The 21,097-nt window shown below is 39.4% G+C and overlaps 1 protein-coding gene across 1 annotated transcript in view; it reads left to right on the top strand.

Annotated features, from left to right (window-relative positions):
• TPH1 (tryptophan hydroxylase 1) overlaps window positions 1–21,097 on the top strand; it is an 81,118-nt gene that overhangs the window by 1,902 nt on the left and 58,119 nt on the right. The window contains exons 2-3 of the mRNA XM_053688946.1: window positions 17,434–17,571; window positions 18,649–18,832. Of these exons, the coding sequence (XP_053544921.1) occupies window positions 17,434–17,571; window positions 18,649–18,832 (322 nt within the window). The remainder of the gene's footprint in view (window positions 1–17,433; window positions 17,572–18,648; window positions 18,833–21,097) is intronic.

The following is a 21,097-nucleotide window of genomic DNA, read 5'->3' as shown; positions in this document are numbered from 1 at the left end:
ATATATATATATATAGATAGATAGACAGACATACAGAGATAGATACATTCAGAAACATAGATAGATACAGAGAAAGATAGATATGAAAATAGATAGGTAGACAATACAATAGATAGATGATACAATAGATATACAAATAAGTAAAGGATACAATAGATAGATAGATAGAAACATGATACAGTAGATAGATACAGAGATAGATAGATAGATAGATAGATAGATAGATACATAGATAGATACAGAGATACATAGATAAATAGATAGATACATACATAGATAGATAGATAGTTAGATAAATTATACAGTAGATAGGTAGGTAGATAGATAGTTAGAAAAATGATACAGAAAATAGATAGGTAGATAGATGATAGATAGACAGATAGATAGATAGTTATTTAGATAAATTATAGAGAGATAGATAGATAGATAGATAGATAGATAGATAGACAGGTAGATAGAAAACAAGTCACAATGGAGTCAATCACAATACTGTGGAAAATTATTTATCTACAAGACTCCCCAAAGACTTTCATAGAGATTTTTGTAAAATAACAATTAGATACACTTGTGTGATCAGCCCCAATATGAGTCATATTGTTAAATGCACCATGTGAGCTGTAATCCAGTGCTAGTTGTACAGAACTATACTAATCTTATGCTGTTATAGGTTTTAACATGAATAAGCATAAAGATTATTCTAGTGCCCAGTCATTTATATCACTGTTCCTACTCCTACAAAGGCTGCAATTATTATTATCGTTTATTTGTAGAGCGCCAACAGATTCTACAGCGCTAATCATTTTACACTATCTTATCTGTCTAGATTTGGGTATAATTCATCATCTTTATTAATTGCACTGCCCCAAATGGATCAATTAGTTTCAAAAACATTCTTGTATGATTGAATCATGATGATGAGAGAAACTAGCTCAGGATCTAGTAGGTGTCCTCTTCTCTATATATCTGTAACAAAAGGTATTCAGTACAAATACTGATAGCTTTGCCTCAACCTTAGCTTTATTTTCTCCTGTGAAACAGCAGTATTCTATTGTAATCCCATACAGTAACATAGCAGAACAGACTTTTATTAAACATCTTAAAAAGCAGCTGACAGACTGACCAGGATACAGGATATTTTGACAGAAATAAACATATAAAATATATTAAACCTATTTTTTCTTATTTACAATTACAGTAACAAGTGTATGTTTAGAATTGTATTTCTTTAGCACAATATATTATCTAATTACTATGGTTCAGGCTAAGAAATAGAACTCTTCATACGTTTGTTCCAGCCCACAATGTTTACAACAATGTTCCCAAACGTAAAGGGACAGTCAACTCCAAAATTGTTATTGTTTAAAAAAATAGATAACGCCAGGGCCGTCTTTAACACAGGGCAAAAGGGGCAGCTGCCCAGGGCCCAGTCTCTGTTGAGGGGCCCAAGAGTCCTAAAAAAAAAATTGGAACTGGGGAACACACACATTCAGTCCTAAAACTGTCACAGTCAAAAGTACTCTGCTTATATTTAAAAAAAAAAAAACTGTGCCAGACCGTGCCGGTGTCATGTGACATGCCAAGCTATTGCCATGTGCTGTTTTAGATGTGCACTGCGCAGCACTGAATGCAAAGCCCTAACTCGGCATCCAGCCATTCTCACTGCATCAGAAAATGTCCTACTGGGGTTACCACTGTTACCAGGTAACTGTTCTGGTGGTGGGGATTGTTTCTGGGTAGGGCTGACTGTAGGTGCCTGCGGCAGAAAGCTGGAGCGGCAGGCACATGAGGATTTGATCATCTGTGCAGCTGCATACACTGCTCTCTTCAGTCTTGAGGCTGTGTGACTCATCTCACACTGTATCCATGCAGCCTTGGGCAGACAGCATCCAGTCTGCTGGTCCCTTTAGCCCTGCTCTTTCTGCTGTGGCCCTAAGATCAACTAACAGAAGTTTGTTTGGGGAACAGTGCTTTGTAGAAAGGTGTCAGTGGGAAGAATAAGTGAGTGCCCACACGCCCCTCCCCATGCAGCATTGTCTAGTGCAGGGTGAGAGAGAACTTGTTCCTAGCAAAGAAAGTGTGCTACTGTGGTTGATGTATAGTGTCAGGCTGATACTTCACACATTAATGTAAGGTTTATTTTTTATAGCTTTTGTTTTCTCTCTGTCTCAGATTTTACAGCTTCCCATAGTAGTTCTGCTGTTCCAGTCAGTAAACATATATTTGTCTGCACCTCCATGCTTCCTCTTCAGTCTTTACCTTGCTTTGCTCCTGTTGGCTGCCCTAAATCTCTTTAACCAGCTAACCTCACACCAGAATCACATTCAAAAGAATATTAAATGAATCCACAGTGGAGGAATGTATATATTTATTTACTTATTAGTACTGCTTAGGTCCAGTTTCACAAATTGCAATTTATTTCATTTTTTTTTAAATGATTAGTCCAGCAGTGGATGATCCACTGCTGGGCTAATATTTTTTTTTTTTATATAAAATAAATTGATTTGGTTGTTTTCTGGGATGTTGGGGTGGAGAGCGAAATTGTATGGGGGCCAAGAACATTTTTGCCCAGGGTCCAGTCAATATTAAATATTAAAGACGGCCCTGGATAACGCCTTTACTACCCATTCCCCAGCTTTGCACAACCAACATTGTTATATTAATATACTTTTTTAACATTCAAACCTCTACATTTCTGCCTGTTTCTAAGCCACTATAGACAGCCTCTTATCACATGTTTTTTTTATTAGGTTTTCACAACAAGAGACTGACTGCTAATCCATGTGGGCCACATAGATAACATTGTGCTCACGTCCAGGAGTTGTGGCTAACACTGCACTAATTGGCTAAAATGCAAGTCAATAGATAATAAATAAAAATTCATGTGATAAGGGGGTTGTCAAAAGCGGCTTAGATACAAGGTAATCACAGAGGTAAAAAGTATATTAATATTACTGTGTTGTTTATGCAAAACTGGGGATTGGGTAATAAAGGGATTATCTATATTTTTAAACAATAACAATTTGGAGTTGACTGTCCCTTTTATACACAGCAATTGCCAGAAGCTTATATATACACATGCAATTGGCAGAAGCTTATATACACATGCAATTGGCAGAAGCTTATATATACACATGCAATTGGCAGAAGCTTATATATACATGCAATTGCCAGAAGCTCATATATACACATGCAATTGGCAGAAGCTTATATATACACATGCAATTGCCAGAATCTTATATACACATGCAATTGGCAGAAGCTTATATTTACACATGCAATTGGCAGAAGCTTATATATACAGGCAATTGGCAGAAGCTTATATATACACATGCAATTGCCAGAAGCTTATATATACACAGGCAATTCCCAGAAGCTCATATATACACATGCAATTGGCAGAAGCTTATATAGACATATGCAATTGCCAGAAGCTTATATATACACAGGCAATTCCCAGAAGCTCATATATACACATGCAATTGGCAGAAGCTTATATATACACATGCAATTGGCAGAAGCTTATATATACACATGCAATTAGCAGAAGCTCATATATACACATGCAATTGGCATAAGCTTATATATACACATACAATTGGCAGAAGCTTATATATACACATACAATTGCCTTTATTTCATTTTCTGCTGCATTTCTACTTCTCCAAACCATAACCCTCAACTGAACTAAAAGATGAGACGGACAAATAAAGTAAAAAACTGTAAAAACTTACGTAAAGGGACAATAAAGCCAAAATAAAGTTTCAAGGTTCAGATAGAGCAGCAGTTTTAAGACACTTTGCAATTTACATCCATTATAACATTTTGCACAGTCTTTTTATATTCACACTTTCTGGGGAACAAGATACTACTGAGCATGTGCACAAGCTCACAGGGTTTATGTATGCTAGTCTGTGATTGGCTGATGTATGTCACATGGTACAGGGGGCCAGAAAATGGAAGAAAAATAAATTTGTCAGAAAAAAATCTGCTGCTTATTTTAAATTCAGAGTAAGTGTAATTGTCTTGTTTTTTTATTATGCCCTTGTTAATTATGTAATTCTACTGCATTGAGTGGTCCTTTAATAAATGAAATTGACACATGCATGTCTCAATATACTGTCATGTAAAGGAGCTACTGTATCTTTCAACAAAAAATACAAAGAGAAGGAATAAATTTCACAATACAAGTAAATTGGAACATTTTCAATGTCCTGCTCTATCTGAATTGGGAAATTTTAATTGTCTTCCATGCCACAATTTTGTCATTCAAGTTTTAAACATAGACTTGCTTATTAAAATTGTGAGTCACTAAATGACAACTCTTTTTATATATTGTCAAATCATTTTAAAATTATGCAATGTACAAATTAATAACATCTAAACAATGTGATAAGAATTCTTTTTTTGCTTAACATAAAACAACATGAAGGGAAGTTTAAGTTAGAATCTACAGAAGTGGTTGTTGCAGTGCCTGGGATCTCTGCTGCGTCCCTCTGGGTGACCGGTTATTTGCATTACGTCTAGCAGTTGCAGTGCCTGGGATCTCTGCTGTGTCCCTCTGGGTGACCGGTTATTTGCATTACGTCTAGCAGTTGCAGTGCCTGGGATCTCTGCTGTGTCCCTCTGGGTGACCGGTTATTTGCATTACGTCTAGCAGTTGCAGTGCCTGGGATCTCTGCTGTGTCCCTCTGGGTTACCAGTTATTTGCATTATGTCTAGCGGTTGCAGTGCCTGGGATCTCTGCTGCGTCCCTCTGGGTGACCGGTTATTTGTATTACGTCTAGCGGTTGCAGTGCCTGGGATCTCTGCTGTGTCCCTCTGGGTGACCGGTTATTTGCATTATGTCTAGCGGTTGCAGTGCCTGGGATCTCTGCTGTGTCCCTCTGGGTGACCGGTTATTTGCATTAAGTCGAGCGGTCGCAGTGCCTGGGATCTCTGCTGTGTCCCTCTGGGTGACCGGTTATTTGCATTACATCTAGCGGTCGCAGTGCCTGGGATCTCTGCTGTGTCCCTCTGGGTGACCGGTTATTTGCATTATGTCTAGCGGTTGCAGTGCCTGGGATCTCTGCTGTGTCCCTCTGGGTGACCGGTTATTTCCATTATGTCTAGCGGTTGCAGTGCCTGGGATCTCTGCTGTGTCCCTCTGGGTGACCGGTTATTTGCATTACGCCTAGCAGTTGCAGTGCCTGGGATCTCTGCTGTGTCCCTCTGGGTGACCGGTTATTTGCATTATGTCTAGAGGTTGCAGTGCCTGGGATCTCTGCTGTGTCCCTCTGGGTGACCGGTTATTTGCATTATGTCTAGCGGTTGCAGTGCCTGAGATCTCTGCTGTGTCCCTCTAGGTGACCGGTTATTTGCATTATGTCTAGCGGTTGCAGTGCCTGGGATCTCTGCTGTGTCCCTCTGGGTGACCGGTTATTTGCATTATGTCTAGCGGTTGCAGTGCCTGGGATCTCTGCTGTGTCCCTCTGGGTGACCGGTTATTTGCATTATGTCTAGCGGTTGCAGTGCCTGGGATCTCTGCTGTGTCCCTCTGGGTGACCGGTTATTTGCATTACATCTAGCGGTCGCAGTGCCTGGGATCTCTGCTGTGTCCCTCTGGGTGACCGGTTATTTGCATTACGTCTAGCGGTCGCAGTGCCTGGGATCTCTGCGGTGTCCCTCTGGGTGACCGGTTATTTGCATTACGTCTAGCGGTTGCAGTGCCTGGGATCTCTGCTGTGTCCCTCTGGGTGACCGGTTATTTGCATTACGTCTAGCGGTTGCAGTGCCTGGGATCTCTGCTTTGTCCCTTTGGGTGACCGGTTATTTGCATCACGTCTAGCGGTTGCAGTGCCTGGGATCTCTGCTGTGTCCCTCTGGGTGACCGGTTATTTGCATTATATCTAGCGGTTGCAGTGCCTGGGATCTCTGCTGTGTCCCTCTGGGTGACCGGTTATTTGCATTATATCTAGCGGTTGCAGTGCCTGGGATCTTTGCTGTGTCCCTCTGGGTGACCGGTTATTTGCATTATGTCTAGCGGTTGCAGTGCCTGGGATCTCTGTTGTGTCCCTCTGGGTGACCGGTTATTTGCATTACGCGTAGCAGAGGGATTATTTGCGATCTCTTTGTAAGACAATGTAAGAAGGTCACCTATTACTGTATACACTTTACATGTTGTTTTTAATCACTCAATAACATTACAAAATTGACTTTGAAGGGATATGAAAACCACATTTTTCTTTCATGACTCAGACAGAGCAGCAATTTTAAACAACTCTCTAATTTGCTTCTATTATAAAATTTTCTTTGTACTCTTAATTTCCTTTGTTGAAAAGCAGGGATGTAAGCTCAGGAGTGTGTGTCTTGAGCACTATATGGCAGCAGTTTGTGAGAATTGTATCCATTTGCAAGAGCACTAGATGGCAGCACTCATTTTCCTGCTATATAGTGCTTCAGACACCTACCTAGGCATCTGTTCAACAAAAATCCCATAGGAACAAAGCAAATTTGATAACAGAAGTAAAATGGAAACTTTTTTTAAAATTGTCTTAATCACAAAAGAAACATTTTGAATTTCATATCCATTTAAATACCTCTTGTTTTTATGTAAAAATGTTCCACACTGTCTAGAGGAGCCAAAAAACTAAATGTGTTACCTATGTACTCAAAATGATGCAAATGACCTATACCAGTATTTAATGTGCAGTCTTTGCAGGTTACAGAATTTCTTTTTGGCTTGTCTAGCGAGTGTGAGATAAACACAATTTGTATTTGTTTGTGATCGGTCCCCAGAACTGCACTCCATACTCAAGGTGAGGTCTTACCAGGGATTTATATAGTGACAGAATGATACTTTCCTCCTTTGCACCTCTTTTAACCCCTTAAGGACCAGCGACGTACTCTGTATGTCACTGGCCATTTTTTTGGACTTGATTGTTTTATAGCGCGGTCTTGCCACCAGCGTTGAGACTGCTCTATTCCACAAAGCCTGCTGGAGGGAGTGCATTAATAGCATGTTCTTGTTAGACTTGTGCTATTATGTCCTGAAAAAAACCTTAATGACCAGTGACATACAGGGTACATTGTGGTCATTAAGGGGTTAATACATAGCTAGTACCTTATTAGCCTTAGAAGCCGCTGGCCTGTTTTTATACTGAGCACGTGTATGAGCAGGTCACACTGGCAAACTTTACAAAATGTATACTCCATCTCACTGAAGTATGAGCTCACCTTTGCTAGGATAATCTGTCAGTAAATATTAAATATGTTTAAATACACAAGTTAAATATTTTCAGATATTTCCCATACCTAATTTTTGCTTCTATAAAGATGTGTGTGAAATTAGAATTATACACTATAGCGCTGCGGAATCTGTTGGCGCTCTACAAATAACGGATAATAATAATAATAATACACTATAAAATAAAGAATAAAAAAATAATGATGATAATACTAATAATAAAGGAATTATTTTAACCATAACAGACTTCACTATCGTGTTCATTTTTCTTTGGAGATTTGTTTCTCAAAGACACTGCCCTATAGGTTAACCCTTTCCTATCTGGGGGCATATTTATCAAGCTCCGTATGGAGCTTGATGCCCCTTGTTTCCAGCAAACCTGAAGGCTTGCCAGAAACAGAAGTTATGAACTTGTCCGCCTGCTCTGAGTCCGCGAACAGAAATCAACCCGATCGAATACGATCGGGTTGATTGGCCGCGAATCAGCAGGGGCAGCATTGCACCAGCAGTTCACAAGAACTGCTGGTGCAATGATAAATGCCGACAGCTTATGCTGTCGGCATTTATCAATGTGCGGTGGACATGATACTATACTTTCGTATCATGTCCGCTCGCACATTGATAAATATACCCCCTACTTTGGACTATATCATTATTTTTATGCATTTACTGATTATTATTATTTTTCATTTAGTATATGTTTTAGCAGGTTTAACCAGCTTTTCTTTTGATTTTGTAAGTTTAGTATATGTAAGTCACGTAGTTTTACCGTTTCAAACAGGGGCACAATGGATTGGAATAGAATCCCTTATTTTTAAATAAATAGCTAATAAGCCTAGTCCTGCAATAGTATAAATAAAAACATTTTATATTTATCATCATGGTGAAAAAAACCATTATGGGTTAGATTTCAAGTGGAGCGCTAAATTATTGCGCTACCGCAAACGGGAAAATTTATAATTTTTTTAAATAAAAAAACAAACTGCACTAGGCAGTTATAAGGTGCTAAATTTGGCCGGTGGGGGGTGTTAGAAAAAAAAAACGACACTGAAAAGTGCCTTTACATTGTGGTCACTGGGAACTGTGTGTTCCCAGTAAATATATATGTATATATATATTCATGTGTTAATATGTCTATATACACATAATAACACATACATATATTTGTATATAAGCATATACATATATATTTACTAACTGCTGCCCATCGCTGTGCTACTTACCTCCTTCGCTGTGCGAGGAGCCTATGGAAGCGCACTCTCATGAGCGCAATGTGAACACGAGCTCGCATACGCATTGGTGTAAACTTATAATACCTGCGCACATTAGCATGCGCTGGTATTACAAAGTGGAGCGCAAACATTGCTTTAGCTAAAGCGATATTTTGCGCTCCACTTGTAATTTGACCCTCTATTTGATGCACTAATCAGCCCATACAGGGCTATACCTAGCTGATGATTTTTGTTTGAGCAGGTCATGTTTGCCTTATTTAATGGAGCCCTGTATCATTGTCTACATTTGCTCCTCTGTCATCAAACCAATCACAAATCTAATATTTATTTACTGATTCACCCCTGAACCGAAAAGATAGTGCAGAGCTGCAGAGCAATACAAAAACTGTATGTAGTTTAAATGCTTAAAAACATATTGCAAGTGTAATGTAGTGGACTGCGCCTGGTTGAGCATACACGCTCACTATAAAAGATACCCTAACAAGATGTAGGGCAGATAGTAAAATAAAAACACATAAAATAGGAGCGCCAAAGGCTGAAGTATGCGATCAGGAAATAAAAACAGTCTCAATAGACCTAAAGAATAGACTTACAAGTTGAATTTATTAAAACATATTGGTATATAACCTGATTAAAACATATTTATTAAACATAAAAAAACAAGTGTCTATGTAAGGACGTTGGGGAAGCCAAAATGCAGGTACAACTGGATGTGGCTAATCTTAATCAATGAAGTGCAAAAATAGTGCAAATGTTAAACTAAAAGAGTTATCCTCAAAAATAAATGTCTTTAATCCCCTAGGTGTGAAAAAATAACGCGTACACATGAAGGTTAAAAAATAGAAAAAGAATATACAGTATATATATGTGTGTGTCCAAATGAATAAAAAATATATATAAGCCAATCCTAGTGACCAGTGGGTTAAGAGAACTTTTCATTCAGAATCCACTGGTCACTAGGATTGGCTTATATATATTTTTTCTTCATTTGGACACACACACATATATATACTGTGGCCTCTAGTTATCAAGGTCTGTCGGACCTGATCCGACAGTGCGGATCAGGTCCGACAGACCTCGCTGAATACGGCGAGCAATACGCTCCCCGTATTCATCATTGCACCAGAAGCTCACAAGAGCTGCTGGTGCAACGCCGCTCCCTGCAGACTCGCGGCCGCCAGCAGGGGGTGTCAATCAACCCGATCGTACTCGATTGGGTTGATTTCCGGCGATGTCTGTCCGCCTGCTCAGAGCAGGCGGACAGGTTATGGAGCAGCGGTCTTTGTGACCGCTGCTTCATAATTGCTGTTTCTGGCTAGTCTTCACTTCACCTTACGGCGCTTGATAACTAGAGGCCTGTATATTCTTTTTCTATTTTTTAACCTTCACGTGTACGCGTTATTTTTTCACACCTAGGTGATTAAAGACATTTATTTTTGAGGATAACTCTTTTAGTTTAACATTTGCACTATTTTTGCACTCCATTGATTAAGATTAGCCACATCCAGTTGTACCTGCATTTTGGCTTCCCCAACGTCCTTACATAGATACTTGTTTTTTTATGTTTAATAAATATGTTTTAATCAGGTTATATACCAAAATGTTTTAATAAATTCAACTTGTAAGTCTATTCTTTAGGTCTATTCTTTAGGTCTATTTAGCTTAAAAGTGTATTGCACTAGTTGTTTGGTGAATGATGTTGTATATAAAGATCTCATGAAAGTTTGTTACTGATTTGCCTGTTTTATGTTATAAGATATTAAACAGGTTTAGCATAATGATAAATTGTTGCTAAGTGTTATTTGGTATAAGTTACCTACAGTATTTTTATTTCTACTTCCACCTGTAAGTACAGAAGAGAAGGGAAAAAAAAGATGTTGTAAGATTTCTTATTAAATGTAAAATACAAGTTATGTTGCTGTTTCTTTTCATAATAATAATAATTTACACTGAGAGATTTGTTTATCCATTGATCCAGGTCACTTTAAATTTCTCACATAAACAGAGACCACTGCAATCAATTTGAAATGAAAATATCTTCAAAGTATTTTTTAATTGTTATAGAAATTATTTTTTCAATGCATATAAATAAAAATAAATAAATAAAAAGAATAAAATATATGTGCAGGGGTTAAACAATTGTAGAGTAATAAATGTTCTAACATATTACAGCATTTACTTTTTACAATTTAATATCCTTTTAATGCTTTTAGACTCCACAAAGTGATTTTTACTAGTTTGTGACTTTCTGGGCAAAGCCCCCCACAAAGGATTGTTAAAGACTGAGAGTGAGTTAACAAAACTCCTATATTTAAATGGATACTCTCATGATTCAGATAGATCAGCAATTTTAAACAACTTTCTAATTTACTTCTATTATCAATTGTTCTTCATTCTCTTGGTATCTTTATTTGAAAAAGCAGAAATGTAAGCTTACGAGCCGGCCTATTTTTGGTTCAGCACCCTGGGTAGTGCTTGCTGATTGGTGGATACATTTAGCTCCTAAGCTTACATTCCTGAGAAAAATTGATAATAGGAGTAAATTAGAAAGTTACTTAAAATTGCTGATCTATCTGAATCATGAAAGAAAACATTTGGGTTCAGTGTCCCTCACTGCGTCTCTTTCAACTTCCATTGACATCTGAAAATAATGGTTTCATGTGCGTCATATAATTTAATGAGACAAGAGAGAAAGATGAGTACAGGTTACAAGGTGAAGCACAAACTCAGTACATCTCCTTTCTTTAACTTTTTAACTTAGGGAGCTAGGAAGTGAAAATAACTGGTGCCTTGGATTCAGCCAGTATGAAATTGTGATGAAGTTCACTAAAACATCCTTTATTATGTTTCTCAGAAATCAAAGAATAAAAAAAAAAAAAATCAAACCTTAATTTCTTATGTTTAATTTGCATGTTTTGAAAAAATAAATAAAAATAATGTATCTTATTATTATTATTATTATTATCGGTTATTTGTAGAGATTCTGCAGCGCTATAAACAAAGGCAGAGTACAACAAAACAAATTATATGGATCAAATGGATAGAGGGCCCTGCCAAGAGTCGCACTGTTGTAGTCAGCTCTAAAGAAGGTGATCTACAAACAGCTGTACTCTTAAGCTTGCATGCTAAGGGGGTTCAGGAGATAGCAATGGAGGACAGGAACTGGTATAAAGTAAGGTTAGCGTAGGTTGTATGCGTCCCTGAATAGCAGAGTCTTTAGGGAGCGCTTGAAGCTTTCAGAACTAGGGGAGAGTCTTGTGGAGCGAGGCAGAGAGTTCCACAAGATAGGAGCCAGTCTGGAGAAGTCCTGTAAACGGGAGTGTGAGGAGGTAACAAGAGAGGAGGAGAGTAGGAGGTCATGAGCAGAGCGAAGGGGACAGGAGGGAGAGTATCTGGAGACAAGGTCTGAGATATAAGGGGGAGCAGTGCAGTTGAGGGCTTTGTATGTTGAAATTTGTGTTTAAGCCTGAAGGCAAAAGGAAGACAATGAAGGGATTGGCAGAGAGGTGCAGCAGATGAAGAGCGACGTGTAAGGAAGATGAACCTGGCAGAGGCATTCATTATGGATTGTAAAGGAGCTAGGCGGCAGCTGGGGAGACCAGAGAGGACAGAGTTGCAGTAATTGAGGTGGGAAAGGATGAGAGAGTGGATTAAAATCTTAGCTGTGTCTTGTGTAAGGAAATGTCTAATTTTAGAGATGTTTTTAAGGTGGAAACGGCAGGATTTAGCCAAGGACTGAATGTGAGGCGTGAAAGAAAGATCTAATTCAAATGTGACCCCAAGACATTGGGCATGCGGGGTAGGAGTAATGATGGAGTTCTCGACAGTTATAGAGAGATTGGGGGTGGAGATTTTGGATGAAGGGGGTAAAATAAGGAGCTCAGTTTTGGAGAGATTTAGCTTGAGGTAGTGAGAGGACATCCAGGAAGATTTGTGAGAAAGACAGTTAGTGACACGGGTTAGCAAGGAAGGAGATAGGTCTGGTGCAGAGAAGTAGATCTGGGTGTCGTTGACATACAAATGATAATGGAAACCGTGGGACTTTATTAGGGAACCTAATGATGACGTGTAGATTGAGAAGAGAAGGGGACAGAGCCTTGCGGTACTCCTACAAAGTGGTGACTGGGCAGAGGAGGCCCCAGAGAAGGCTACACTAAAGTTACAGTTTGACAGGTAGGAAGAGAGCTACGAGAGGGCTGTGTCACAGATGCCGGAGGGTTTGGAGCAAAAGAGGGTGGTCAACAGTGTCAAAGGCTGCGGACAGATCAAGGAGGATAAGCAGAGAGAAGTGGCCTTTTGATTTTGCTGTAAGTAGGTTGTTGGTAACCTTAACAATTGCTGTCCCTGTGGAGTGATGGGGACGAAATCCAGATTGCAGTGGGTCAAGGAGGAAGTTTAATGTAAGGAAATGAAATAGGCATGCATATACTAGTTTTTCGAGAAGCTTTGAGGCAAGAGGGAGTAGGGAAATAGGGTGGTAGTTGGATGGGGAGGTTGGATCGAGGGAAGGTTTTTTGAGGATTGGTGTGACCAGTGCATGTTTCAGAGATGAGCGAAATATACCAGTGCTGAGGGAGAGGTTGAAAATATGTGTGAGTATAGGGGTAAGGGTAGATGAGAGGAAGGGGAGCAGCTGTGAGGGGATAGGGTCAAGGGGACAGGTAGTGAGGTGAGAGCGCAGTATAAGTGCCGAAACTTCTTCCTCAGTAACAGGGGAGAAAGAGCTAAGTTTAAGGTTATGTGGGTTGTGGTTGATTGCGAGCATTTGAGGGGGTGAGAGAATGGAAGTATGTTGAGAACTGATTTCGTTTCTGATGGAGTCGATTTTGTTATTGAAGTGGCTGGCAAAGTCTTGAGCTGACAGAGAAGTTGTATTAGGAGGTAGGGGAGGGCGGAGGAGAGTATTGAATGTGGAGAACAGACGTTTTGGGTTTAAAGAAAGAGTAGAAATAAGAGTAGAGAAGTAATGTTTCTTATAGAGATTAAGGGCAGAATAGTAGGAGCTCAAGATGAATTAGTAATGAAGAAAATCAGCTGAAGATTTTCTCCAGTGCCGCTCAGCAGTATGGAAACATCTGCGTAGGTACCGTGTCAGAGGAGTATGCCAGGGCTGAGGATGAGTATGTGATTTCTGAGCTATGGTAAGCTATCCTATTCTAATCTCTAAGATACTTTTCCAAAACACCCAAAAAGGACTAAAATGCTTCATTTTATTTTTAATTCTTCAGGATATTTTTTATTTACTTTAAGTAGCACAAACAAGAAACAAATTATGATGATAATAAACAAACAAGTGATGTTTTTTTTAATTAGTGCAAGGATCGTAGTTCTGTATTTGAAAGGGTCATAAAATACTTTGAGATTGCAATATAAAATGATTATGTGTAGTTAATAAAAAATATAATAAATACCATCATTTTTTTGTCCTCTTTTACGGTTATTAAAAAAAAAAAGTTGTGGGGTTTCCAAATCTGAGAACTGGAAGTTCACAAACCTAATCTTGCTACATATAGGTCCCTAACAGTAGGGGTGATAAGATATTAGAAAATAATACCAGGTTTGCTAACAAAATGACAGTGGGTAGCCTTGTCCTCTTCAGTAACAATCCTGGATTGGCTACTCTAAATAAGTGGGGGGAGGCTAAACAGTGCATAAAACAATGAGTAATGTATTCATAAAGTTTTCACACTCAGCATGTATGTTAATTTATTGCAAATCTACAGAAATGCTAATTATTACAAAGTGTTTATGTCCCTTTAATGAAAGGCAGGGTTTAAGTTATGTGAGGTGCTTGAGGAACCTTCTTAGTAATAATATATGTTTAAGGAATATCCAAAGATGTTTTATTTATTTTTTGCAAGATTTATTCCATCAACGCAAACACTGACATAGAGCAGATGGAATTTTTCACTACACGGCTTATGTTGCCCTCTAGTGGGAAAAAAAGCAAAACATTGCTTTAGATAATAGACAGTATTGAGAAAAAGGTAGTAATATAACATTTTGAACTTATGTATGAACTCAGCATATCTTTTTGCATGTGCACTTATCAGTCAGTAAAATGAACTGGACCACTATTTGCTTGTATATATTTATGCATTTAACTCCTGTAAAGGTGTGAAAAACATAGTCAAAGTTGGCTTTAAAAGAAGCAGAGCACTATTGTGAGCTAGCTGAAGACTGTGAGCAAATGATTAGAGGTATATTAGAGTAATGCACTACTGTGAGCATATCAGAGGCTCATAGTAGTGTATTACTGTTCCTGAACATACATAGGTATGCTTTTTCAACAAAGGATAACAAGTAGAACAAAGACAATTTGATAATAGAATTAAATTGAATAGTCTCTTAAAACTGCTATAGAAAAAAAGGAAAGTGGGGGTAGGGCGTAGTATAATGTACGCAGGAAGTCTGTAGTTATAGGCTGATAGCCAAATTTGAGTATTATAATCTCCTAACTACTTAGACTACATGCCACAGATAATGAGTTAGAGAACAGTGTACAACTAACAAGTAATTGTAAATAGACTTACAAGTTTGAATAGATAACTCAGATCTGTGAAAGAATTAGTCAACTTAGCCCATTCATGATCAGAAAATTATGGTTATTTATAAAATTTATTTACCAACATTCATACACTAAAGTTTATTAGATGGATAATATGTTAACCACACATACATCAGCATACGGTGAAAAAAAATAAAAACACTACACCCTGGTGTGACTGGCTTTCTAAATTATTTAGATTTTAATTGTTAAAGAAATCTAGGCAGCATAACTAAAAATATCAGCTAAGCCCGTACAATCCGAGGGCTAAATTACAGTTAATTTTTACAATTATATTATGCTGCTGCAAGTGTCAAGACACCAAGGGTGAGCAAATTAAAAAAGAGGGAAAGACAAAGCTTATCCCAGAGGACCCCTGAAGTACGTTTCACAAAAAACGCTTCCTCAGAGGGGCACTAATGACCCTCTGTGTGATCACAATATAAGTGACGACACAGCCCTACATCAGCGCTTGTCTGACTGCGCGTGCACTAATGACGCTCTGTGTGATCACAATATAAGTGACGACACAGCCCTACATCAGCGCTTGTCTGACTGCGCGTGCACTATTGACGCTCTGTGTGATCACAATATAAGTGACGACACAGCCCTACATCAGCGCTTGTCTGACTGCGCGTGCACTATTGACGCTCTGTGTGATCACAATATAAGTGACGACACAGTCCTACATCAGCGCTTGTCTGACTGCGCGTGCACTTAATGACGCTCTGTGTGATCACAATATAAGTGACGACACAGCCCTACATCAGCGCTTGTCTGACTGCGCGTGCACTAATGACGCTCTGTGTGATCACAATATAAGTGACGACACAGCCCTACATCAGCGCTTGTCTAACTGCGCGTGCACTAATGACGCTCTGCGTGATCACTATATAAGTGACGACACAGCCCTACATCAGCGCTTGTCTGACTGCGCGTGCACTAATGACGCTCTGTGTGATCACAATATAAGTGACAACACAGCCCTTCATCAGCGCTTGTCTAACTGCGCGTGCACTAATGACGCTCTGTGTGATCACAATATAAGTGACGACACAGCCCTACATCAGCGCTTGTCTGACTGCGCGTGCACTAATGACGCTCTGTGTAATCACAATATAAGTGACGACACAGCCCTACATCAGCGCTTGTCTGAATGCGCGTGCACTAATGACGCTCTGTGTGATCACAATATAAGTGACGTCACAGCCCTACATCAGCGCTTGTCTGACTGCGCGTGCACTAATGACGCTCTGTGTGATCACAATATAAGTGACGTCACAGCCCTACATCAGCGCTTGTCTGACTGCGCGTGCACTAATGACGCTCTGTGTGATCACAATATAAGTGACGTCACAGTCCTACATCAGCGCTTGTTTGACTGCGCGTGCACTAATGACGCTCTGCGTGATCACAATATAAGTGACGACACAGCCCTACATCAGCACTTGTCTGACTGCGCGTGCACTAATGATGCTCTGTGTGATCACAATATAAGTGACGACACAGCCCTACATCAGCGCTTGTCTGAATGCGCGTGCACTAATGACGCTCTGTGTGATCACAATATAAGTGACGACACAGCCCTACATCAGCGCTTGTCTGACTGCGTGTGCACTAATGATGCTCTGTGTGATCACAATATAAGTGACGACACAGCCCTACATCAGCGCTTGTCTGACTGCGCGTGCACTAATGACGCTCTGTGTGATCACAATATAAGTGACGACACAGCCCTACATCAGCGCTTGTCTGACTGCGCATGCACTAATGATGCTCTGTGTGATCACAATATAAGTGACAACACAGCCCTATATCAGCGCTTGTCTGACTGCGCGTGCACTAATGACGCTCTGTGTGATCACAATATAAGTGACGACACAGCCCTACATCAGCGCTTGTCTAACTGCCCGTGCACTAATGATGCTCTGTGTGATCACAATATAAGTGATGACACAGCCCTACATCAGCGCCTGTCTGACTGCGCGTGCACTAATGACGCTCTGTGTGATCACAATATAAGTGACGACACAGCCCTACATCAGCGCTTGTCTGACTGCGCGTGCACTTAATGACGCTCTGTGTGATCACAATATAAGTGACGACACAGCCCTACATCAGCGCTTGTCTGACTGCGCGTGCACTAATGATGCTCTGTGTGATCACAATATAAGTGACGACACAGCCCTACATCAGCGCTTGTCTGACTGCGCGTGCACTAATGACGCTCTGTGTGATCACAATATAAGTGACGACACAGCCCTACATCAGCGCTTGTCTGACTGCGCGTGCACTAATGATGCTCTGTGTGATCACAATATAAGTGACGACACAGCCCTACATCAGCGCTTGTCTGACTGCACCTAAGCGTTTTCTGTATCACATAAAGCTATTGTGTTACTAATTACTTACATGTATTTATCCTTTTGCAGTTTATTAAAGCAAGTTATATGAAGACGGAAGACAATAAAGAAAATAATGATAGTCTGTCAGAAAAAAACAGAGCTTCTGTCATTTTTTCATTAAAAGATGAAGTCGGTGGGCTTGTGAAGGCGTTAAAACTCTTTCAGGTATGTTAAGGACATTTCAGTGGGGTATTTAGTTTGTGTCAGGTATAAATGATTTATGGAGGTTTTCTCTGCAGCCTGTTGGTTTATAGTGCAATGAATACCTTTATGGTTTACTGCTGAAATGCCATTATGCACACTCTCTGAGCTACCTGCGCCTACACAGTATATACAATCTGTGATTGGCTAATGGCTGTCACATGAAACAGTTATATGCACACTCTCTGAGGTTCCTGCGCCTACACAGTATATACAGTCTGTGATTGGATAATGGCTGTCACATGATACAGTTATATGCACACTCTCTGAGCTACCAGCACCTACACAGTTTATACAGTTTGTGATTGGCTAATGGCTGTCACATGATACAGTTATATGCACACTCTCTGAGCTACCAGCGCCTACACAGTTTATACAGTTTGTGATTGGCTAATGGTTGTCACATGATACAGTTATATGCACACTCTCTGAGCTACCAGCGCCTACACAGTTTATACAGTTTGTGATTGGCTAATGGCTGTGACATGATACAGTTATATGGACACACTCTGAGGTACCAGCGCCTACTGAGCATGTGCAAGAGATCACAGTGTATACGTATATATGTCTGTGATTGGCTGATAGCTGTCACATGGTACAGTTATATGCACACTGTCTGAGGTACCAGTTACTACTGAGCATGTGCAAGACTACACAGTTTATACATTTTGTGATTGGCTAATGGCTGTCACGTGATGCAGGGAAAATAAAATGTAACTAATTTTGAAATTTGTCAGAAAAAACGACTCATTTTATTTGGTATTCCGTTGTCTTTTTATTATGCATTTGTTGGTTATGCAATTGTACTGCATTTAGTGGTCCTATAACATTCATACTGTTACCCTCACCTACACCTTTTACCTAACCCAATCCCAACACTAATTCCCATGACTAGTTCATCCTATAGTGATATATAAACAGATAGGCCTTTAGTCAATAGGTTGATTTGATTGTTAGAATTAGAGTAACAGATTTCTTTGATTTCATGTCTCTTCTTTGATATGGACCTATGACACATTAATAGAAACCTTTTTTTGACAGGAGAAACATGTAAATCTAATTCACATTGAATCTCGAAAGTCGAAGAGGAGGAATTCGGAGTTTGAGATATTTCTGGATTGTGACATTGATGGAGAACAGCTAAACGAGATCTTCCAGTTGTTGAAACCGCATGTCAATTTGATAACCATGAATCCACCAGACAATTTCAGTGTAGAAGAAGACGGTACGGATTCAAACTATGTAACGTTCATGACGCAAGTACTGAATTTAATCTAAAGTGAAACACACAGAAGCTGGGAACCCAGAACTTACTGCAGAGGAGCTTCCATTGTGTAGTTAAAGGGACATGAAACCCAAAATGTTTCTTTCATGGTTCAGATAAAGCATACAAACCCCTTTCCAATTCCCTTTTATTACCTAATTTGTTCTTTTTTCATTGTTGAAAAGCATGCTTAGGTAGGCTCAGGAGCTGAGAGCTAGCTGCTGATTGGTGTCTGCACATATATGCCTCTTGTGATTGGTTTACCAATGTGTCCTGCTTGTTCCCAGTAGTGCATTGCTGCACAGTCATCAAAGGATACAAAGAGAATGAAGCAAAGTTGATAATAGAAATAAATTAGAAATGTGTTTACAAATGTATGCTTCGTATGAATCATAAAATAACATTTTGGGTTTCATGTCCCTTTAAAGATACTACATGGTTTAATAAATGTTATCAGTTGCAGTATTGATCATATAACATTATCAATGATATACGTGGTGAAGAGCATCCCATTTTAACAACTTTCCAATTTACTTCTATCATCAAATTTGCTTTGTACTCATGATATCCTTTGTTGAAGAGCCTACCTGGGTAGGGTCAGAAGCAACAATGCACAGCTGGTGATTGGTGGCTTCACATATATATCTCTTGTCATTGACTCACCGGATGTGTTCAGCTAGGTCCTATAAGTGCAACCAGTAGTGCAATGCTGTTCCTTCAGCAAAAGGATAACAAGAGAATGAAGCAAATTTGATAATAGAAATAAATTGGAAAGTTGTTAAAATTGTATGTTCTATCAAAATCATGAAAGAAAATTTTGGGGTTTCTGGTCCCTTTTATTTAGAACATAATCCTAATATAAAAACATAATTTATGCTTACCTGATAAATGTATTTCTTTCCGGATATGGTGAGTCCACAGAATAATCAATTACTAGTGGGAATATCACCCCTGGCCAACAGGAGGAGGCAAAGAGCACCAAAGCAAAGCCTCTATATATGTCACTTCCCTTACCCATAACCTTCAGTCATTCAGCCGAAGGGAAAATGGAAAAAGAAGGTAACACAAAGGTGTAGAGGTGCCTGAGGTTTTAGTTAAAAATAACTGTCTTAAAATAAAGGGTGGGCCGTGGACTCACCATATCCGGAAATTAATAAATTTATCAGTTAAGCATAAATTATGTTTTCTTTCCTAAGATTTGGTGAGTCCACAGAATCATCAATTACTTGTGGGAACCAATACCCAAGCTAGAGGACACAGATGATTAGGGAGGGACAAGACAGGTAAACTAAACAGAAGGCACCACTGCATGAAGAACCTTTCTCCCAAAAGAAGCTTAAGCTGAGACAAAAATATCAAATTTGGAAAAAGTATGCAGAGAGGACCAAGCTGCAGCCTTGCAAATCTGTTCTACAGAAACTTCCTTACTGAAAGCCCAAGAAGAAGGGACAGCCCTAGTGAAATGAGCTGGAATTCTCTCAGAAGGCTGCTGTCCAGCAGTCTCATAAACCAAACGCATTATACTACTCAACCAAAGAGAAAGAGAAGTAGCTGAAGTTCTCTGAACTTTATGTTTCCCAGAGAAACAAACAGCAAACTGGTGACAATCCTTAGTCGCCTGTAGATAGAAAATAAAAGCACGCACAACATCAAAGTTGTGCAACAAATGTTCCTTATGAGAAGAAAGATAAGAACACAGAGAAGGAACAACAATTTTCTGATTAATATATCTATCCGAAACCACTTAGGAAGAAAACCTAACTAGTACGAATAACAGCCTTAACTGCATGAAAGATAAGATAAGGCGAATCACACTGCAAAACTGAGAGCTCCAAGACTCTCCAAGCAGAAAAGATAGTAATGAGAAACAAAACCTTCCAAAATAACTTAATATCTATGGAAAGTAAAAGCTCAAACAGAGCCTACTGCAAAACGTTAAGAACAAGAGCAAAACCCTAAGGGGGGGGGGGGGCAACCGACTTAAACACAGGCCTGATGTAAACCAGTGCCTGACAAAAAAATTGCACATCCACCAGATGCTTATGTAGCAAAAAAGACAATGCAGAAAACTGACCCTTCAGGGTACTGACTGACAAACCCTTCTCCAGACCACCCTGGAGAAAGGATAAAAAAATTCAGAAAACACCCCGCTTAGACAAAACTAAGCATCCAATCTTCAAGTAGTCAGCTTCAGAGATTTAGATGAAGGAAAAGACCAAGAATCAG

The sequence above is a fragment of the Bombina bombina genome, chromosome 7 (genome assembly GCF_027579735.1).
Source record: "Bombina bombina isolate aBomBom1 chromosome 7, aBomBom1.pri, whole genome shotgun sequence".
Taxonomy (NCBI): Eukaryota; Metazoa; Chordata; class Amphibia; order Anura; family Bombinatoridae; genus Bombina; species Bombina bombina.
This window is presented reverse-complemented; position numbering and strand designations above follow the sequence as displayed.